The following is a 20,015-nucleotide window of genomic DNA, read 5'->3' on the forward strand; positions in this document are numbered from 1 at the left end:
ACCAGAGCTGTTACAATATGTCTCACAATTCAACGACTAGTAAAATATATTTCAGTTTTCTGTCTTCCACTTTTCCCTTTCACAAATGAAGTCTCATTTAAAAGCTCTTACAAATAATAAACTATTCTTAAAACTTGATGAGAAAACAGATAAACATCTAATTTAGAGATCCCTTTAATGTAACAAATACAAAAACTTGTGTCAATCTCTCAACAAATACAGTTTTGAAACAAGCTATGGTTAAACAGCTAATTTATTATTGTCTTTTGAACACAGCAATTACAATGTCAAAAAAGGGAAAAATAATAAATAGCTGTGGTTGCAACACGATTCCTGTTTATTTAATCACAGCAGTAGCTTTACTACATTTTGTTCCAACTTAAGTTTTCATTCTTCAGATTCTCCTGGTTTGCGGATATCATCAATCTTCAGAATCATCCTGACCATTTGTGTTGCAAGCGAAATCTGTTGTTTTTTGCCAATCAAAGTTTCTATGACATGTTGTTGTTTCATATCTGGGAAAACAGAAATGATTTGGATGTCACAATACAATCATGTATAGTATCAAAAATTTAGTCCAACTATTATAACATAATGAATCTCAATTCTGATAAATGAAGGATAAGGTCAATATACTGAAAGGAATGAAGTTAAATTACAAAAAAAAGGACAATCAGAGGCCTTCTTCAATAAGGCCAATCTATAATTAGCCTCTGTTCCCATTTCTAGAACATTAATTCTTTTAAGTATGTTATGCATATTTTTTGAAGTCTTTTTTTCCCCCAAATAGTAGAAATGATAAAATCATCAGCAGCTCATCTCCTAATAAGTCTCAAATTAGTAGAATTTAATAATCAGATTTTGCCATAGTAAAAATGCAAAATACTCCAAATGTGGTCTTGAAGAGTAGAGTAGGATGACACTAGCACTTTACATCACCTGGACACTATTTCTACTGGTGTGAGATTAAACTAGTTTTTTTTTTTTTAAAGGGAATCAAAATTTGTTCACGTCAAATGGTTAGCTAAAACCCCACATTCTTCTCATTTGTTCTCCTTCACTGCCAAACTTCTTGAAAAAGTTGTCTATATCAGATGGGACACGTCCCCTATTCATCTTCACCTAGTATCCTTAACATCCTGTAATCTGCCTTATCCCCAAACCAACTATTGAACTATTCTCTGAAAAGTCATAATTTAACCGCCAAATCTAATGGCTTATTTTTTTTCCAATCCTCATTCTCCTCCACATCTCTGTAGCAGTTAACAATGTTAACTACCCTTGGCTCCCAGAGACACCACACTGTCTTGGTTTTTCTCATTTCTAATTCACTAATTACTCAATCAGGGTGTTTAAAGGTGGGTGTTCTTTAATGTTCTGCCCTGAACCCTTGACCTTTTTCTCTTCCTACAATCTCTTCCTTGCCAATCTCAAATTACATCTAAGCTGTTGAGTCATATCTATACCTCTAAGCCCAGCTCTTTTGAGCTCTTCTAAGCCCAGCTCTTTTGAGTTCTAGCCCTCCATCTGTAACTACTCATGTAGCCTTTCCCTCTGCACAGTATTTTTAAACTCATCAATCACATCCAAAATAGAATTTGTCTGTCACTTTAAACTTTCTCTTTTTAAAACACATTATTTATAGTGGAACTACCATCCATCCAATCTCGAATGTTAATAACCTCACTATCACCTGTGACTCTTCTTCATTGCCCAGTTACCAAATCCTGTTGATGTTTGTTTCCTATTGCCTAGCTTTCCCCTCTCTTCTATTTCCCAAAATATACTTCAATCATCCTCCCCACTTGCCCCAAACTGACCCTGTGCATCACTGTCAAGCTGGTGTGGCATAGTGGAAAAGAACACTAGATTTGGAAGCAGAGGGCTTAGGTTTAAATAAATCCCAACTGGGCTTTTAGCTCTTCATTTGTAAAATGAGATGAAACTTGATAATTTCTAGGGTCCTTTCCAGATCTAAGTCCTATGATTCCAATATTTCTTCAACATACACATACTCAGCCATGCCCTCTTTACAATGGCTATCTGTTAACATCCTCAAGTAAAGTTTAAAATCCTTTGCCTGATCTGTTCAAAATTCAGCAACATCTTACTTTCCCAGACTCACTGCATTATTACTCCTCATCACATATTCTGTGCTCTTGCTACACTGGACCAAGTTCTCAGGGTTCTAGGCCCTGACTCAAGCCATTCCTTAGGTCTAGAAAATCTACTCTCTTCTCTGTCTACCTTCATAAGCTCAGCTCAAACGACTGCTCTCCAGTCATAAAGTCTCCTCCAATCTCCTCCCTCTTCCTTCAGATTCAAGAAAGCTCTGTTTTCCACATCTATGTACTTATGTCATACTTTTGTGTAGACTAGTTATCTGTGTCTAGGTTCTAAGTAGCTCCCTGAAGTCAGGAATTGTGTTTTATTCTAAACTGTGCATGCTCCCTCCTCAGCCAAAGTACTATACATATATTTACTATACATTTATCGATATTAATAAATGAAAATGTTTCTTTTACATGCGAACTGCCAAGAATAGTTTCATTCTGAAAAAAAATCTGAATACAACAAAATACTACATTCAACTAAAAACTAGGTATAAAAAATGACAGCATAATATAGTCATAATATAGTAACTCTCAACCTTCAATTTATTGATAGTTCCACCAGCATAAACTTTTATTCTGCTAACAAGACTGACTGAAAGTAACTGTGGATCAGTCCCTCTACAAAACCTCAAATTTAATCCCAATCAGTGGGTTTAGTCATTTAAAGATATACTAATAAAGATAAAAAATGTATCCTAACTCTATTCAATTTAAAACAAATTAAAATATTACAAACATAAAAAAAATCCCCTACCATTTGTACCCTTGTGCAAGCAGTCAATACCAAGGGCAGGATTCATTTCTTTTACTTGTCTGGCTCGTACATCGGTCATAGTTTGGATGGGATTCATACCACTATTTTCAGAAAGGGCCATGGGAATGACTTCTAATGCATCTGCAAAAGCTCTCATTGCATACTGCTCCAAGGAAGGACACTGTAAGTTAACATAAAAGATTTTATTATAATTTGATAGCAGGAAAATAGAACTAACTATAAAGCAAATAACATTCACTTAAGGAGAAGGAAAAAGCATTTAAGTGCCAGGTACTGTACTAAGCACTTTGTAGATGTGAACTCATTCAATCTTCACAATATTCTTGTGAAGTAGGTGCTATTATTATATTCCTTTTACAACTGAGGAAACAGAGGCACACAGAAGTTAAGTGACTTGCTCAGGTCACAAAGCTGTTAAGTGACTGAGAAAGGATTTGAACTCAGGTCTTCTTGAATCAATTATCTATTGTGCCACCTTAAGGAGATAACATGCCACACCCTGAGAAAATATAAACTCCTTGACAATAGGGAATGTTTCATTTTTATATTTGTGTCTCCAGTACCAGTACCAGCACCAGTACAGGTGCTTAACAAATGCCTCTTGATTTTGCTTAATGTTAAATAGCTCAGTGAAAACACATCAGGTAAGCATTGTTACAAGAGCAATTAGTTTCACAAGAATGATGTTTATGTACCTAGAATACGTGGTACAGTAATGAATGTGGGCTGAAGATCAAGGAATTAAAAGTCACCGGAGCTCAAGCTCTAGCTCAGAATGTGGCTGACTCTTCAGAATGTGACTTGGGAAGGGAAGTGCATGATGTACAAATGATTGGTGTTTATTAAATACGTGGATGCACTCAATTCTACTACTGGACGAAAGAGTCTCACTCATCGTGGATGACTAAGAAATTAATGGCATGTTCTGTATAACCAAATAACTAGTAATGGGGTTTAAGTATGTGTTTTTTAATTACTATATAACTAGTATGATACCGTCTCTATTTCACCACGGCTTCAAGCTATTCAAGCATTACAAAAATGTTAATTTTTTAAATATAGAAGTCTGACATAAAACACATTCAAATACTCTCATTTACCTTATCAGCTTCTTCACTAACTGCCAAAGCACAAGATATTTCAGCTGCACCACCTCCGTACACCACACGATTATCACGAACTAGGTTTCTGATCACACACAGAGCATCATGAAGAGATCGTTTCGCTTCTTCAATTATCTAGAAGCAAAATAATGTTTTAAGTACAAGTTAATTTTAATCAATGCCTATATAATTAAATATAGATTAAAATGAAGATGTCATGTACATAACCTATTGCCTAAATATCAGAGCCACTTCTAATATTATAATAAAGACATTTCACTTGAAAAACTGAAATTTGCTTGTCATCAGGCTTTTCACTTGTTCACTAAGTTCTATCATAAACATGTAAAATAGTTATCCTTTCCACATCACAGGGGTTAGGGCTTGTGAGGCGCATCCCACTGTGATCTGGAAAACCTGTGCAAAAGCAAAATTTTTTGGCCCTCCCTTTGTACCAGAGTAGAAGTCTGAATTATTATGGCATTAAAACATAAAATATGTCCATATTTTACAACACTATAAATATATTTCATGCATTTCTAAACTTTTTGTTTCACCTGCGGATCCCACAAAACTCCCCCAAAATTCCCATTTAGTTTCTTATGTCGACCCACAGTGGGGATAATGGAGATGCAGAAGGGATAACTGTATACTTTACATATCAAGATAACTCTACCAACACCTTATACTTATGTTTTAAAATTACTTTTCTAGTAGTACGAGTAGCTCCTAAGTTTCAGCCCACTTTAATCTCAACTGTCTACACTTTCAAGATAGCAAGCTAATGTTGGGACTGCAATGTCAGTGAGTGAATGGAACAAAGCTGTTCCACATAGGAATTAAATCACAGCTTCATCATCTTCCATGTCCTAAATCCAATAAAAGCCCTGGAGGCTGGTTGCAGTACCCTGGAAGACAGTGTTTCTGCATATCCAGTCATGTTTTATCAACGAGCAGATGCTAACAGCGTTACGTGAGAGTGTGAATAACTTTTTAATATTACAAAGTACTTAGAAAAAGTTAAGAACTAATGCTCTAAATTAATCTAGCCAGCTGTAAGTTATAATAAATTTTCTGAATAAAAACATTTAATAATCACTAGCTCAAAATCAGCAGGTATGAACACAGCCCTTTCTGTTCCAGTCTTTATATTACTACTGTAAATCGGAAAAAAATGACAAATTGTAAAAATCTTGTGATAGAGACCTTAAAGACTAGAAAAATTTATTGTAACATGCGACTTATATTTGCAACCTTATATTTGATATACTAAGATGATATATTTTAACCTAACAATGCATGTTTAAAAAAAAAAAAGCTGTACAGATAGACATTTTGTAAACCATTTAATAGTTCAAACATATATACCTTGAATACCAGTTAAGCAGATACATGGGAAAACACTGGAAGGAAGGAGGCCAATGTGTAGAATTCCCTTTAACTTTCCCGCCCATATTATGGCTTAAGGGTAAAGACTTAAAGTCAGTATTTGGAACTAGTGAGTAGAAGAACAGAAAAAGGACCATATCACGGACAAATAGTGATTCACTTAGAGGTATCTCAATTTAAGGGAGATAGGTAAACTACAGACATGTTTATTTAAGTGGCAAAGTAACACAGTCTCTTAGGCAATATTCCATAGTCCTCTTGAAGTTTCACCTCATAGTCATTAAAACTGGCTAAGATGAAAAAAGATGGGGAGGGGTTGTGGAAAGACAGGAAACTAATACAGTGTTGATGGAAAGCAATGAAATTATGTTAAAGTAGTCAATATGATGTCCATCTTCTTTGCCCCTTAGATTCCACCATGTAATGTAAGGTCAAAGATGAAAGAAAGGTTCTCTATCTACAATGAAATATTCACAGAAGCACTTGTAGTAGTAGCAGCAGCAAATAATAGGAAATACAGTAGATCGATAAGGGAATGGCTAAGCAAATTGTGGTACAGAAATGTAATGGAATATTATTACTCTGTAAGAAATGAAGAATACTGAGAAGCATGGGAAAACTTGTATGAACTGATACAAAGTGAACTAAAGAGAACCAAGATAAAAATATACATAATGATAAGGTAAATGAAAAGAACACATATTGAAAGAAGAAAACTGAATGCTGTCACTAAGGAAATGTACACCCTAGGGGCAGCTAGGTGGCACAGTAGATAAGAGCACCGGCCCTGGAGTCAGGAGAAGCAGAGTTCAAATCTGGCCTCAGACACTTACTAGCTGTGTGACCTTGGGCAAGTCACTTAACCCCAACTACCTTAAAAAAAAAAAAAAAAAAAAGGCAGCACATCCTTTCCTTCTCTATAGAAGTTTCAATTATGGGTGTGGAACACAATTAAATGTTAGAGCTGATATATAGTCTTAGTTTTGCATAACTTTTTTTCCTTCTTTGTTACATAAGATGGTGCTCTGGGGAGGGGAGAAGAAAGATATACTTTCAAATGAAGATTACATAAAACCCAAAGCTTTCAATAAAAGAAGATGAGATCTATCTTTCTATGTTGGCAAGCAGAAGTTGTAACCATCAAATTTACTGCCAACCTGTATGCCAAATTCAGATGTAACCTGATAATTCCTTACCATTTTATTTCCTCCTCTAATGAATATGGTCACAGCCCTGGAGTTCTTACATTTCTCTATAACAAGCATTTTGTCTTTGGTTGTTCCAAATGAGATCTCTTTTACCAGACCAGCAAAACCAAGTTTCTCAGGTGTGAGTTCAGAGAACCGTGGAACAATGCGCCCTCCCGTTGCAATAGCAATAAGCTAAAAAAAGGGAAAGAAAATAAACATTTTATGAAGTCAAATATCACAATGCGCCTTAGCACCCATCCGAGACCCCCTTCAATTCCCCTACTTTACCACTCTCACTTTGGAAGGTGGCCACACAGGACTGAATCTTTGCTTTGTGTGTTGTAAATACCACTTTTATGTCCCCCTTCTCCTCTATCCCTCCCTCCCCAACACACTTGATGGTCAGCCTTCTCATGAACCTCTCATGCACTTCTTTGGTAACTCCAATGTGTTGCTGGGCCCATACTTTAGGACCTCACAGCTTGGTAGTGCCTGCTAGTGCTTGCACTCCACTGGTGTGTCTTTCAAGAATGCAGCCTCATCTCTATGCCACAATGAATTATTGGAGTAGGATTTGAAAGAATCATGGAACGTGATGGCCTCAGGAGAGCTAAAGCTACCCTTGAGATCACCTCAAATGGAAACATACATGGTAGGTGTAAAGAAGCTGAAGATTTTATTAATGATGATATATGACAAAAGTGGCATAAAAGAATGATGGGAAGCATAAAATTTCAGAGTTGGAAAGAGACTTCAGGGTTAATTAATCTAATTCCTTTTCCCCAGAAGCCCTAACTACAACATTTCTGACAAATGGGCATCTAGCTTTTACTTGAGGTCTTTAAAGATTTGTGACTAGGACTAAAAATTGCTGAGACAGAAGAACTTCTCAGAGAACATTTTAATATTGTTTCCAAGTTCATTACTGAATCCTTTATATCATGATTGAAAATTTCAAGCTCTCAATTAGTAACTTCATAAAAAAAAATTCCCATATCTTTTAGAACTGCAAAATAAAAGGCTGATAAGGGAGAAGAGCTCCTTCTTTTCATTCCTCTTTCTCCCTTCAGACTGGCTCAATTAGCAATGTTCTTTATGATCCCTTTAGCTACAGCTAATAAGTTGGATAAATTTAAGCCTCAAGTTGATGGTGGGAAAAGATCAGATAGATCACAATTAAAACATCATGAAACAGATTTAGGTCACCACGTCTACCTTCAACACTACCAGCATGGATGCTGTCACATTAGCAAAGGATATAGATAACTACAAAAAAAGTGGAGCAGTAATATATAGGACAAATTTAAAGAGACAATGTGAAACCTTGAGAAACTATGAGAATAAAAGGAATAAGTATAACATCCTAGGAATATTGTCTATGCCTATGTAGGATTTGTGGGAAAATAGGAAGAACTGCACAGGACGAGAGAAAAGCACTTCTATCTATACTAGTGGAAGGAATACCTATACTCATGAAATCATGGGTTTGAAATATCAATCTTCACAATCTGAATATAAAGGAAATAATCTTTTGTGACTTGTCCCTTTAAACTATAAAAGTCCAAAAAAAATAGAGCTTTTTTAAAAACAAATTCTAGAATGACATATTTTTCACTGTGCCAGTGTATTTTATCACAGATACACAATGCCAATCATATAAATTAAGCAACTGACAATAAAGAAAAAAAGAGTAAAACAGTTATGTCTAAAAAGTCTCTAGAATAAAAAAACCACATAAAAAGATAGAATTTCTTACTTCAATTTCAGGTCCCCCTACCCAACGGACAGCAGGCAACTTATTCTGAAGGAGTAAATGATTTGCTTCATCATCAAAGCCCCACTGGCAAATAGCTAGGTTTGCACCAGTGAGTTTAATCTGAAAAAGAAAAAAATCTAATGTAAAACAGACAAACAAACAAAAAACACAAAGACAATATACAACTTTTAATTCCACATGCTTCAAGGGTAAGTATGGCTGTAATACCTAATTAAAACTATTCTTCAAAAGGTGAAAACAACCCCAGTGATTTCCTTGGGATAGCTTGTTTGTTTTTTTAAAGAAGTGCTTAATTAACCTTCTTTTATCAACAAAGGCATATTTAGAAGACTTAAATTATATGATATGCTGTATCAAAATGAACTGATCCCTAAAAAAACTATTCAAGATAGCACAATACTTAGTATAAATACTTTCTTTCATTCACTATATCTACAGGACCACAGTAAGACTCACTTGTTCAATCATCTCTTCAAACTTCTCCTTTTCATATTTCTGCAGGGCTCTGTAATCTTCTACAGATGTAACATCAAGCTTATGTTTAGTTTTTGGCTTGGGTGGCTCAAATGGACATGTAAGAATTGCAATCTTAGCATTTTTCACTTCCTAGACAAAAAAATGAAAATATTTTGTTTAGATGATTTAAAGGTTAAAAAATATCAAGCTACAAAAGGAAAAAGAGGAAATGACTTACTTTAGGCATTTGTGGATGACTAAAATCCTTATCCACAATTACTCCCTTAATAAGCTGAGTGTCTTCAAGTCTTCCTCCTACTTTGCCTTCTACTTTGATTAGCTCAAAGTCAACATCTCTCCGTTCCATATCAGCTACTGTCAGGACAGCATTTACAGCAATTTCAGCCATTTGTTGGTGGCAGCTGTTAACTCTGATGAGAAAAAAAAATGAACATACTTTAGTTATAGCTTTGAAATTTATTTAGTAATTACTAAATTATTATTATTTTTTTTTTTTAGGCAATTGGGGTTAAGTGACTTGCCCAGGGTCACACAGCTAGTAAATATTAAGTGTTTGGTCTGAGGCCAAATTTGAACTCTGATCCTCCTGATGTCAGGGCCAGTGCTCTATCCACTTCGCCACCAAGCTGCCCTGTAATTTGTAAATTATTAACAGATGTAGAAAGGGTCTTGTAATTTCCTCATCTGAGAGTTCCCTATATCAATGAAATCACCACTTCTATTTGTCAGTGTTGGAAATAATAATTATAGCAAGAAGACAAAAAAAAATTTAAAGGAATAAGCACTGATATCAAAGGATTAGAAAATCTGCATACACAACTTATCATTTGCATTTCTATGCTACACTGCCAACAAAACTGAGAAAATGGACAGATATATATCTTGGGAATGATGTCAAATGTAACAAATGTTTGCGTGTGTTAACTTGCTAAGGCTCACAGGAGAACTTTAAAAAGATTTTTGGTGGAAATAAAGGATCCTATGATCCTAATTAGATGGATATCACCTGTTCATGGTTATTTTAAAGAGAGCAAAAATGTCAATATTTCCCCTAATTTTTAAGTTTTATATAATATTAACCCAAAAAATTATGTACCAATGGGCTACTTTATAGAATTAAGAGAAAACTGACTCACTTCATGTGGGAAAAAATAAAAAATCAGCAAGAATACCAAAAGATGTCACTAGAAAAAAACTGAAGGAATACCTGCTCAGAGATCCCTAAATACACTACAAAGTCTGGCTAAGGGAGAAAGACATATTAAGGATGAAAAGACAGGTTAATGTCAGATTTGTTGCTTAGTAAATTTTCAATCATGTCAGACTCTCCGTAACCCTATTTGGGTTTTCTTGGCCAAAATAATGGAGTGATTTGTCAATTTCCTTCTCCAGTTCATTTTACAGATGAGGAACTAAGGTAAGCAGGATTCTGTGACTTGCCTGAGGTCACATAGCTTGTAAGTGCCGGAGGCTGGATTTGAAAGTCAGGTCTTCCTGACTCCAGGCCTGACACCTAGCTGCCCTGGTATAGGATTAGAAAGGGTTTAAAAATCAAAATGGAGGACTTTATAGATTTGATTCTAGAGAAAAGAGGTAATTCTCAACAAACTGGAGCTTAATGAATAAGAGTGAAAAGGAAGGTGTTTCAACCCTTTGCCAAACTACAGATTTCATGAGAGCAAGGTCTTTATCATCTTGGTACCTTCCCTAGAACCTAGTAGGGTGCTTAACAAATGACTGTTGAATGAAATGCATTAAAAGGATCCTAAAGGCCATGTTTGCAAACCCAAAGAACAGTCACTTAATGTTTACAGAAAGGTCCAGTATTCACTGTCTCCTCTCAGACTTTGTCTGTCAGGCTACTTCTGGGGCTATATATGGAAAGAACAGAAGCCATGGTGGTTAATAAATAAATTTAAGTTATACAAAATGGAGTTTTTATTACATGAATAACCTATGAGAAGTGATTCGAAATTGCACTATATTGGAGCTTAATTTTACTCATCACTACACATAATGTATGGGTTACTAGACATGACTAAATCTAAACAAAATATGAAACACAAATATGATAGGAAATTATTAGTCATTGAAGTCTACTTAGCTTGCCAAAAAGTTTATTAGCTATATTTCTAAATTATTTATCAGCCTGGTTTTTCTAACAAAATGCTTGTTTTTAAAAGTGGCACACAACAAATACAAATACTGGTGATGTTATGAACTTACACTTTAGAACCAAGAGTTGTTTTTGCAGTCTGGATGAGAGGTTCCGTGTTGTGAACATCAACTGGAAAACTATCACTGATTTTGTCCAAATGTTCAATGGCAATTCGAGCAGCCTGCTCATAACCATCTGCTATTCTGATTGGGTGAATCCCACGATCCAGCAGTTGTTCAGCTTCTTCTAACAAAGCACCAGCCAGAACTGTGAAATGGGAGAAAAACAAAAAAACAACAATACAGAAAAACTCAGTAGAAAGCTATTTAGGTAAGTCTTAATAAGCATTTTGTTTCTGAATTTATTGTACACAATTATTGCAGGAAGGCAATTTGGTGTAATGGCAAGTGTCCAAGAATTGGCACCTTAAGATATTCTGTCACTTACTTAAAGATGTTCCACTAATGGTTAGTAACGTGACATTAGAGTTCAAGTGAGACATTAGACTAACTGCAATATGCATATAAATGAACTCAAGGGAGTAGATGAAATCACCAAGGCAGAGAAAAGAGAGCAAAGAATAATGCACTGGGAAATATCCACACTTGCATAATTAAGTATGGTCCCAAACCTCATGGAACTTACAATTTAGGAAGGGACCAAGGCCAGCCATCATTCATTCCTCTCCCCACTCCAGTCTGATTCTCTGGACTCTGTTAACATGGCCATGGCATGGGTGCCTTTTCTTTAGGTGTTGTTTCTCTTATTAGAATGAAAGCTCCTCTAAGCCAAAGACTGTTCTCTGCCCCCCCCCCCACTTGTATCCTCAACACTTAGCACAGTTCCTACTACACGGTTAAGTTGACTTAACAAAGGTCACAAGTTGAAAGCAATATTTTAACAATTCCACTGATCCTCTGTTGTATAGCTTTAATAGTTAGAAAAAAATATCCTTTTATTAAACTGAAATCTGCCTCCCGGTAATTTCTTCCACTGGTCCTGGCTCCACCCCTGAGAACAGGGGTTCTTATCCTTTTTCTGTCTTGTGGACTCCTCTGCTAATCTGGTGAATGCTATGGACTCCTTCTCAGAATGTTTTTGAGTGGATAAAATAAAATCTGTTAAGGTTACAAAGAATACATTTTTTTTTTGAAATATAGTCATCAAAATAAAGGAAAAACAACCACAAAACAATTTATAGACCCCAGGCTAAGAATCCCTGCTCTAGAGAAATAAAGAGTAAGTTTATTATCTCCTGCATATGACAGTCCCTGAAATATTTTGAGACAGCTATTTTGTCTCCTTTTAATCTTCTCTTCCAATTACATATCCATAAGTCTTCCAATCTTTCCCATAATACAATTTCCAGACTGTTACCATCCTGGGCACTTTCTTTTGAATTTACCTACTTTGTTTGAGAAATGAACAAAATGGTCCAGATATATTACTTCCTACAACTTAATAAGTACACTTCAATTAATTCAGCCTGATAGTACTAATCTTAAGCTGAGGGGCAGCTAGGTGACAAGTGGATGGAGCTTGGCCTTAGAGTCAAAGGACCTGAGTTCAAACAAAACAAACCAAACCAAACCAAAACCCAAACCCAAAACTAAACACAACTCAAAAACAAACAAACAAAACAAAAAACCTCAACAACCTGGCAACAACACTGACTCATGCTTAATCATGTCCTTACATAAACCAGATTTTTCCTATCTTGTAACTGTGCAGCTAATTTCTGAGACTCAATCTATAAGACATAAAATGTAAGAACCAATGTTTTTGGACCAGCTTTCTGAAATAACTCTTATCATCTAGTAATTTAACAGGTATGGAATATTTTTTATCCAAGTGATTGAAAAAATAGGGCAAAGGATGCTATTTCGGACATTAATACTGGCCAATACTAAGTCATTAATCAACTGATGAAGTGAAAAAAGTGCTAGACCATGTATTAGAGGTCCTGAACTAAACATCTGGCTCTGCTATTTATTATCTGTGTGACATGAGTAATTATATATCTGCCTTTGAGCAAGCACACTATGCATAATATATAAAGGCATTATGGCACACTGGACTTGAAGTCAAGAAGACTTACTAGTTCTGTGGCCACATGTAAGTCATTTAACCTTTAGGTTCCTTTCTCTGCAAATGGATCAGAAAGATTTTTGGGGATAATATTATTCTGTAGTCTACCTCAAGGGGCTGTTTGTGAGGCTCAAATGCAAATCTATGTAAAGCAAGCTTTAAAGTTAAAAAAAAAAAAAGCCAGCAATTGTTAATAATAAGACTATACCTTTTATCAGGAAAAAAAAAGTCAGCCTACTTGACCAGTGATTTAAAATTGACTCTCCGTGGATATGGTATTCATTTGATTAGAAAGTTACTTATTGTGGTCAACAACAAAAACCACCACCCTTGATTGCTTAGTCTGCTTATTTTCAGATTTTTCTTACCCACTACTCCTGTAGTCCCATCTCCAATCTCATCATCCTGTGATTTGGAAAGTTCAACCATCAGTTTAGCAATCTGATGATCTACATCCATCATGCTTAAAATGGTGGCACCATCATTGGTTACAGTCACATCACCATCCTTATCCACCATCATTTTATCAAGCCCTAAAGAAAAAACATTAAAATAGTTCAGAGATTTGAAATTCAGCAAATAAAACTGATCAAAAACAGAACTGGAATCTTACCATTAGGTCCAAGTGATGTTCTCATTGTATTTGACACAGCCTTTGCCGCCATTATGTGAGACTAAAAGAAACAAACAAAAGAAGTGAGAATGAAATTGGCCAATGATGATGGCAAGGGAAAGACTCTCAACATAACAAAAGGAGGGAACTCATTTACAAAATACTAAGTCACAGCCATCGGTTGTTTAATTTAACATTGATATGCGATAACTTCTAAGAGTTCTGCTATCTTGAACTGTTATTTAAAGTTTATTTTTTCCCTTATTTTAACAAATTTCCAGTCTTATGCTTCCTAGCATCTCCAATAGCATCCACACAATACCAAAAAACACCCCACTGTCAATTGATATTTCATACTTACCAAAATTATGTCCATTTTAACTGTAGGCAGTTTATATTTTAGTTGTACTATTTACGGAATTAAACACCCACATAACCACCGTGCTGTCAAATAGGGCCTATAATTCCGAGAGGAATCTTATGATCTATACTGGCAGTAACCAGTGGTTTAATGTCTAGTTGTTTTATCAGTTTGAAGAGCAAGGGGCTCTACAAAGCCTACCAGTTCTTTAAAAAAAAATGTTTTTTAACTTTTTGGTCAGAAGTACTGCAATCATCAACCAACTAAGTTTGAAACCTTCCAACTCCTAACTCTCTCACCACATCTACTGACCAAATTGTGAATGCCACTTTTTTTCCCATTTCCTTACCTTAGTTCAAGCTCTTATTATGTAATACTGTATTACTGCAAATACTTTCCTTGCTTCTCCCTTCAAATTTTCCTAAAATGAGGTTATCTTCCTGATATTAAATTTTGATCTTTAAGATTTTTTACCTGAGAATTAACAGTTTTCCAGGATAAAATCCAAACTCTTTACTTTTGCATTCAAGGTTCTTCACAATGTGCTTCCTACCTTCCCTTTCCCTTATCTCCTACTATAGCCTACCTGTTGTTCTAAGACATCCCTTCTACTTTTCTTTCCTGCTTTTGTTACTGATATACATTCTATCCAAAAACACTGCACTACTCTTATCTCTTCATGTAAACTTTACAGCCATTTTTCAAAGCTAAGTTAAAAAAATAACCACCTCTAGGCAGAGTTTTTGGACTCCAGGTCAGAAATAATCTTTGCCACTTCTAACTCCTATTTCTTCACTTACTATTATTCATGCCACTGCTGCCTTATGATGTATTTATTTTTGCACATATTTCAGCCCCTTCATTGGATTTTAAGATCATGGAGGGCAAAGACTATTGTATCAGGTATAGAAAGCAATCACTAAATATTTGATTAAGTGAATGAAATCAAACCAGTATAGCCAATTCCCCCAATAGCAAATCAACTAATTCTGCACCAAGGAGATATACATATATATACACACACAAATTTTATTTTTCATTACAACCTTTATGACCTTTAAAATACAAGTGCTTTCTTTATTTTTTTTCATTCTGACAACTTAATATTCCAAAACAATAGTCATCTTCCCCGTCCCCCTTTCCCAACCATCTTATAACCCTTTTATGGGCCACACTCTTGGTTTTCCTCTTTACCCCCCAACAATGGTAAGGGAAACTGAGTTCTAGGAAGGCAAATGCACTAGACAAACCACACAGGCAGGATGCTGATCATTCCTCTAGATCACAGGTTCTTTTTTTCAGGCAATTGGGGTTAAATGACTTGCACAGGGTCACAAAGCTAGTATGGGTCTGAGGCTGGATTTGAACTCAGGTCCTCCTGACTTCAGGGCCAGTGCTCTATCCACTGAGCCACCTAGCTGCTCCTAGATCACAGGTTCTTAACCTTTTTTTGTGGAGCCCATGGATTCCTCTGGTTGTTTGGTCAACGTTACGAATCCTTTCTCAAAAGTGAAGAAAAAGTGTATTTCAGTTAGAGGTTAAAAAACAAAAAACCTCAAGTCAACAAATATTTATTAAGCTCTTCTATGTGCCAAGTCCCCTGCCCCACTTAAAAAGATGGAAAAATTTAAAAAAAAAAGGGGGGAGAAAGAGAAATACAAAGGACCAAAAAACCCCCAAAACATTCACATAGAAAACAAAACCAGCTACTATCCCTGATCTCAAGGATCTCAAAGTCAAATGGAGGAGACAACACACAAACAAATACGTACAAACAAGATACAGACATGAAAAATTCAATGTCATCTCTTTAAGAAGGTCCTAAGACTAAGGAGGACTGGGAAAGGCTTCTTGTGGAAGGTGAGGTTTTACCTGAAACTTGAAAGAAGCCTGTGAAGACAGAGGACAACGATAAAGAGTCAAAGAAGAGTTCTAGGAATAGGGAACAGCCAGTGAAAATGCCCAGATTTGGGAGATGGATTGTCTTATTTGAGCAAGAGCAAGGAGGCCAGTTTCACTGTATTGAAGATAAAATTATTCCCCCATCCAAGTTCCTGGACCCAAAGAACTCTATTTGTGGACCTCTAGTTAAGAAACCTTGCTCTGTATCAGCGGTTCTCATCTGATTTTAGGAGCCTCTCACACTCTTAAAAATGAACTCTCATCCTCTCTCCTCCCCCCAGCTTCTGCTTATGTCAGTTACCATCTATCCATACTTACTCATTACAAATTTAAACGTATTAGTATTATAATGAAAAGTTTTGACTTTGTGGTTCCTGTTTAAGGGATCTAAGGGAAGTGTAGGGGACCCTGGACCACACTTAAGAGACATGCTCACATAGGGATCTCCGATATGTCCCTACCCTTTGTAAAAATAATTGGGGCAGTATCCACTAAACACCCAGAAATCCAACTCCTTTAAAAAAGAAGCCAGTGATAAATAAAGCTATTTTCACTTGTTACTTATTCCAGTCTCTTTTGGGGAAAAGGTAAATTTCTTAACTTCCACCTAGGTACAGGTGTTTTATGATGAGCAGAGAGGGTTTAAATAAGGTCATCACTCTCACATCATTGAAGTAGCATGTGAGTGATGTCATAAGGACTTAGATTATATTATCCCTTTTTTTCAGTCACTATTGTTTCCCTGGAATACTATCTAGCTAGCATCCAGAATAAGTCTGAAAGGTGTGTCTACATCTTGTTATTCAAGAGTTGTTTCCAACTCTTTAGTGACCCCATTTGGGATTTTCTTGGCAAAGATACTGGAGTGGGCTGCCATTTCCTTCTCTAGCTCATTTTATAGATGAGAAACTGAGGTAAACAGGACTAAATAACTTGCCCAGGGTCATAATGCTAGTAAGTATCCAAGGCCACATTTGAACTTTGGTATTCCTGATTTCAAGCCTGTCACCTAGCCTAGTTGCGCTATTAACGAATGAAAGATGAAACTGAAATTTATGGTATAATAATAATTCATTTCAACATTCATTCATTTAATCAATAGCTTATTCCATCATCAAAACAACATGAAGGCAATACCCTAAAGTTGATCTTTCTTACCATCATTTCACATATCTATTTCACCACTTTGCATCTGCTTCTCTGCCTGGTACTCCAGGCCAGGCACTTTTCTTTTCTTTTTCCTGTCCTTTTAATATATTGTCATTAAGTACTTTTAAAACCTTTTTTTAATTTTTTCAACTATATATTGGTGCTCTAACTTCTTAGTCATTAATATTAGCACATAATTAGTTTATTGGCCAAGATATTGTCATCTTGTATAGATTATAGAATTTCAGTGTTATAGGGGTTTTGCAGGTCATCTTGTCAACCTGTTTCCCCTTTTAAGGTGAGGAAATTATGCTCAGAGAGGCAGAATGATCATCTAATATCATACAACCAGGTAGTTAAAGATCCCAAAATATAACTTGTGTTTCCTGCCTCAGTTCATATTTATTTCCTCCATGTTTTCATCAAAAAGACCCTGGAGTCTATTCAAGCTCCATTTTACAGATGAAGAGTCTCATTGAAGTAAAATGGCTTGCTCAGCCACATATAAAGTACAGTACCCAGCACATATTAGGTATTTAGTAAGGGCAGCTAGTTGGTTCAGTGGATAGAGACCTGGGATTGGCATTAGGAAGACCAGAGTTCAAATCAGGCCTCAGACACTTACTAGCTGTGTGACTCTAGGCAAGTCACTAAACTCTGTTTGCTTCAGTTTCTTCATCTGTAAAGTGAGCTGGAGAAGGAAATGGGAAACTGTTCCAAGATCTTTGCCAAGAAAACCCTAAAAGGGGTCATGAAGAGTCAGACTCAACCCAAAGGACTGAATAACAAGGTGCTTAATTAATAAGTTAATTAATAAAAGCTTATTGACTGACTGGACTGACTTTTTAGGTCTGGCACTCTATCTATTGCGCCACTTAGCCCACACTACTTACTGCCTTACTTTTTGGGCCCCAGCCTACTCTAACAGCCTGTTTGCTGAAATGGGTTAGGTGCTTACAGTATCAAGCTTAATTGAAGGTCAACAGAATCCAAAAGTATGTTAGAACTGAAGGTAAAGAAGTCAATGGTATACAGGTTGAAAGACAATAAGAGCTATGAAAATATACATAAAATCCTTAAAATTTACCTTAACCCTGCGCTTCATACTAAAGACACAGGAAACTATTATTTAAACATGAATTTTTCTCAGGCTCCTACTCCACAATTTGCCTAAGGCAACTTCTTTCACTCAAAGAATTTCATCATTTCTTTTTATAAAAAGCCATCTCCAAAGGAAAATTAAAACAAAAATATTCTTAAAGTCCAGAATTATTCAACAGGGAAGTATTTTAAAGTAAGGTTATGCTATGTGTAAAACTTGAACTCAGCCCATCCTGAATATAAGATCTCTTCTACCTTTCAAGTCAAGATTCAACTTTTTAAAAGCTCCTGCTAAATCCAACAATTATCCTGCATCTATGTGGCATTAGGTAAGCAACATCATACAAAGTAAATTCAGTTTTTCATCCAAATGCACTTAATTTCAAGACAAGGGGCAGAGCCCCAATCTTTTCTTTTTAAAGCTGTAATTGTGGCTAATAAAAAGCCAACAGCTTGTCTGGTATCATCTCCTTTTCTATTCCTACTCCCAATACTTTAATCCAGATTCTTATACTTTCTCATAAGGAGAAATTAATCAGCTTCTTGAGAGGTTTTTCCTGCCTCCAGTGTACAATACTAAAACCATCCAAAATATACTTTCTGAAAACCTAGCAAGCCAAGTCCTAACTCCTTACCTGCACATCCAAGGTTCTACCATCTGGTCCTAACCTACTTTTCCAGACTTACATCCCCCCCTCCCCTTATGGTCCATCCCTTCAAACAAGTCAACTCCTTGTTCCTTGAAGATGCTCTTTGTTGCCTCCCTGACTTAGTTTACGTTCTCCGTACACCTTGCTTAAATCTTACTCATTCTTTAAAAGCCCCATGTCAAAAACTTTACCTCATCCATAAGGTCTCCCTTTATTACACCAGACAAAAAGAGGTTATTAAATTCCTAAAGCCAGGAAGCCCGCAGAATGTATCCTGCTTAATATTACACACACGTTTTTCCGCTCCATTACAAGAGATCAACTCCCCAAGGCCAAGGAGCTTGTTTTATTTACCATATCTCTAAGGTACTGAATAAATAAAGAGTGAATAAACGACACTTGTACATTAGTGGGATGCAGTGGAGGGTACCCAGAAGCTACTGTTTCGGCTAAATGATTAGTTAATTGTGGAATAAGTAGCAAATCTACAATTAACCTTTATTTAGAAGGTGTTCCTAAAATCTTACTGCGGTTTTAGATACACCCTGTAAAGGACACAAAAAATACAAAAACCGGGTCAATGGAAGGCCTAAGTCCCCTGGACGTAGGCGCTATACTCTTTTAGACGCAATCTAATAAACTATGGGCTTCCAAATTGCCCCACCCCCAATAAACCCTGGGTAATAACTATGCCCTTGCTGTTTAGAAGGCCCACGGAAGCTCTTCTTCCCGGAGGTCGGGGGGGAGGGTCACGCGTGTGCCTTGAATGGGGTAGGGAGCTCAATAGGAACCGGGCAGGAGAATTTCTCGGTCCTTCCCAAGAGCACATGGCGGAACCCTTCCCCAGCCCTCGCGCACGCGCAGGAAACGCCGGCTCCCGGGGCCTCCCGTTCTTCGGGAACCAACGACTCCGGGATCCGTTACCTTGAGGGCCTCCAGTCCCATAAGGCGAGACTTGCGCTCTTGGTCCTTGATGATGAGGAAGGGACGGCCATATTCGTCAAATGCCAGAGTCCCCATGGAAGACATGGTCCCGCTAGAAGGGATCCCTCCCAGCAACCGGCGGAGACGATCTAAGTGGGAGGGAAGCCACCGCTCGCTCTCGCGACAAACAGCGTTTCAGCACTTCGCGCAGGCGCAGTTGACTCCTTGTGATTTATTTTTCAAC

At 36.6% G+C, this 20,015-nt stretch overlaps 1 protein-coding gene across 1 annotated transcript; it reads right to left on the reverse strand.

Moving 5' to 3' along the window:
- Window positions 1-235: 235 nt before the first annotated feature.
- CCT5 (chaperonin containing TCP1 subunit 5) lies at window positions 236-19,963 on the reverse strand. Its single transcript, XM_027868851.1, has 11 exons — window positions 19,772-19,963; window positions 13,685-13,745; window positions 13,440-13,604; window positions 11,052-11,250; window positions 9,043-9,235; window positions 8,805-8,954; window positions 8,328-8,447; window positions 6,578-6,763; window positions 3,990-4,127; window positions 2,869-3,049; window positions 236-515 (listed from the first exon to the last, which is right to left on the reverse strand). The coding sequence occupies exons 1-11, from the start codon at window positions 19,874-19,876 to the stop codon at window positions 388-390; spliced, it is 1,626 nt and encodes a 541-aa protein (XP_027724652.1). The 5' UTR covers window positions 19,877-19,963; the 3' UTR covers window positions 236-387.
- Between the last annotated feature and the right edge of the window lie 52 nt (window positions 19,964-20,015).

The sequence above is a fragment of the Vombatus ursinus genome, unplaced genomic scaffold (assembly GCF_900497805.2).
Source record: "Vombatus ursinus unplaced genomic scaffold, bare-nosed wombat genome assembly UNPS02014791.1, whole genome shotgun sequence".
NCBI lineage: Eukaryota > Metazoa > Chordata > Mammalia > Diprotodontia > Vombatidae > Vombatus > Vombatus ursinus.

Coding starts and splice junctions, on each gene's coding strand:
- CCT5 (XM_027868851.1), bottom strand. CDS start 19,876: ATGTCTTCCATGGGGACTCTGGCATTTGACGAATATGGCCGTCCCTTC. Junction 13,746..19,771: donor TGGGACTGGAGGCCCTCAAG/GTAACGGATCCC, acceptor TGTTTCTTTTAG/TCTCACATAATGGCGGCAAA. Junction 4,128..6,577: donor TTAGAGGAGGAAATAAAATG/GTAAGGAATTAT, acceptor TTTTGCTTCTAG/ATAATTGAAGAAGCGAAACG.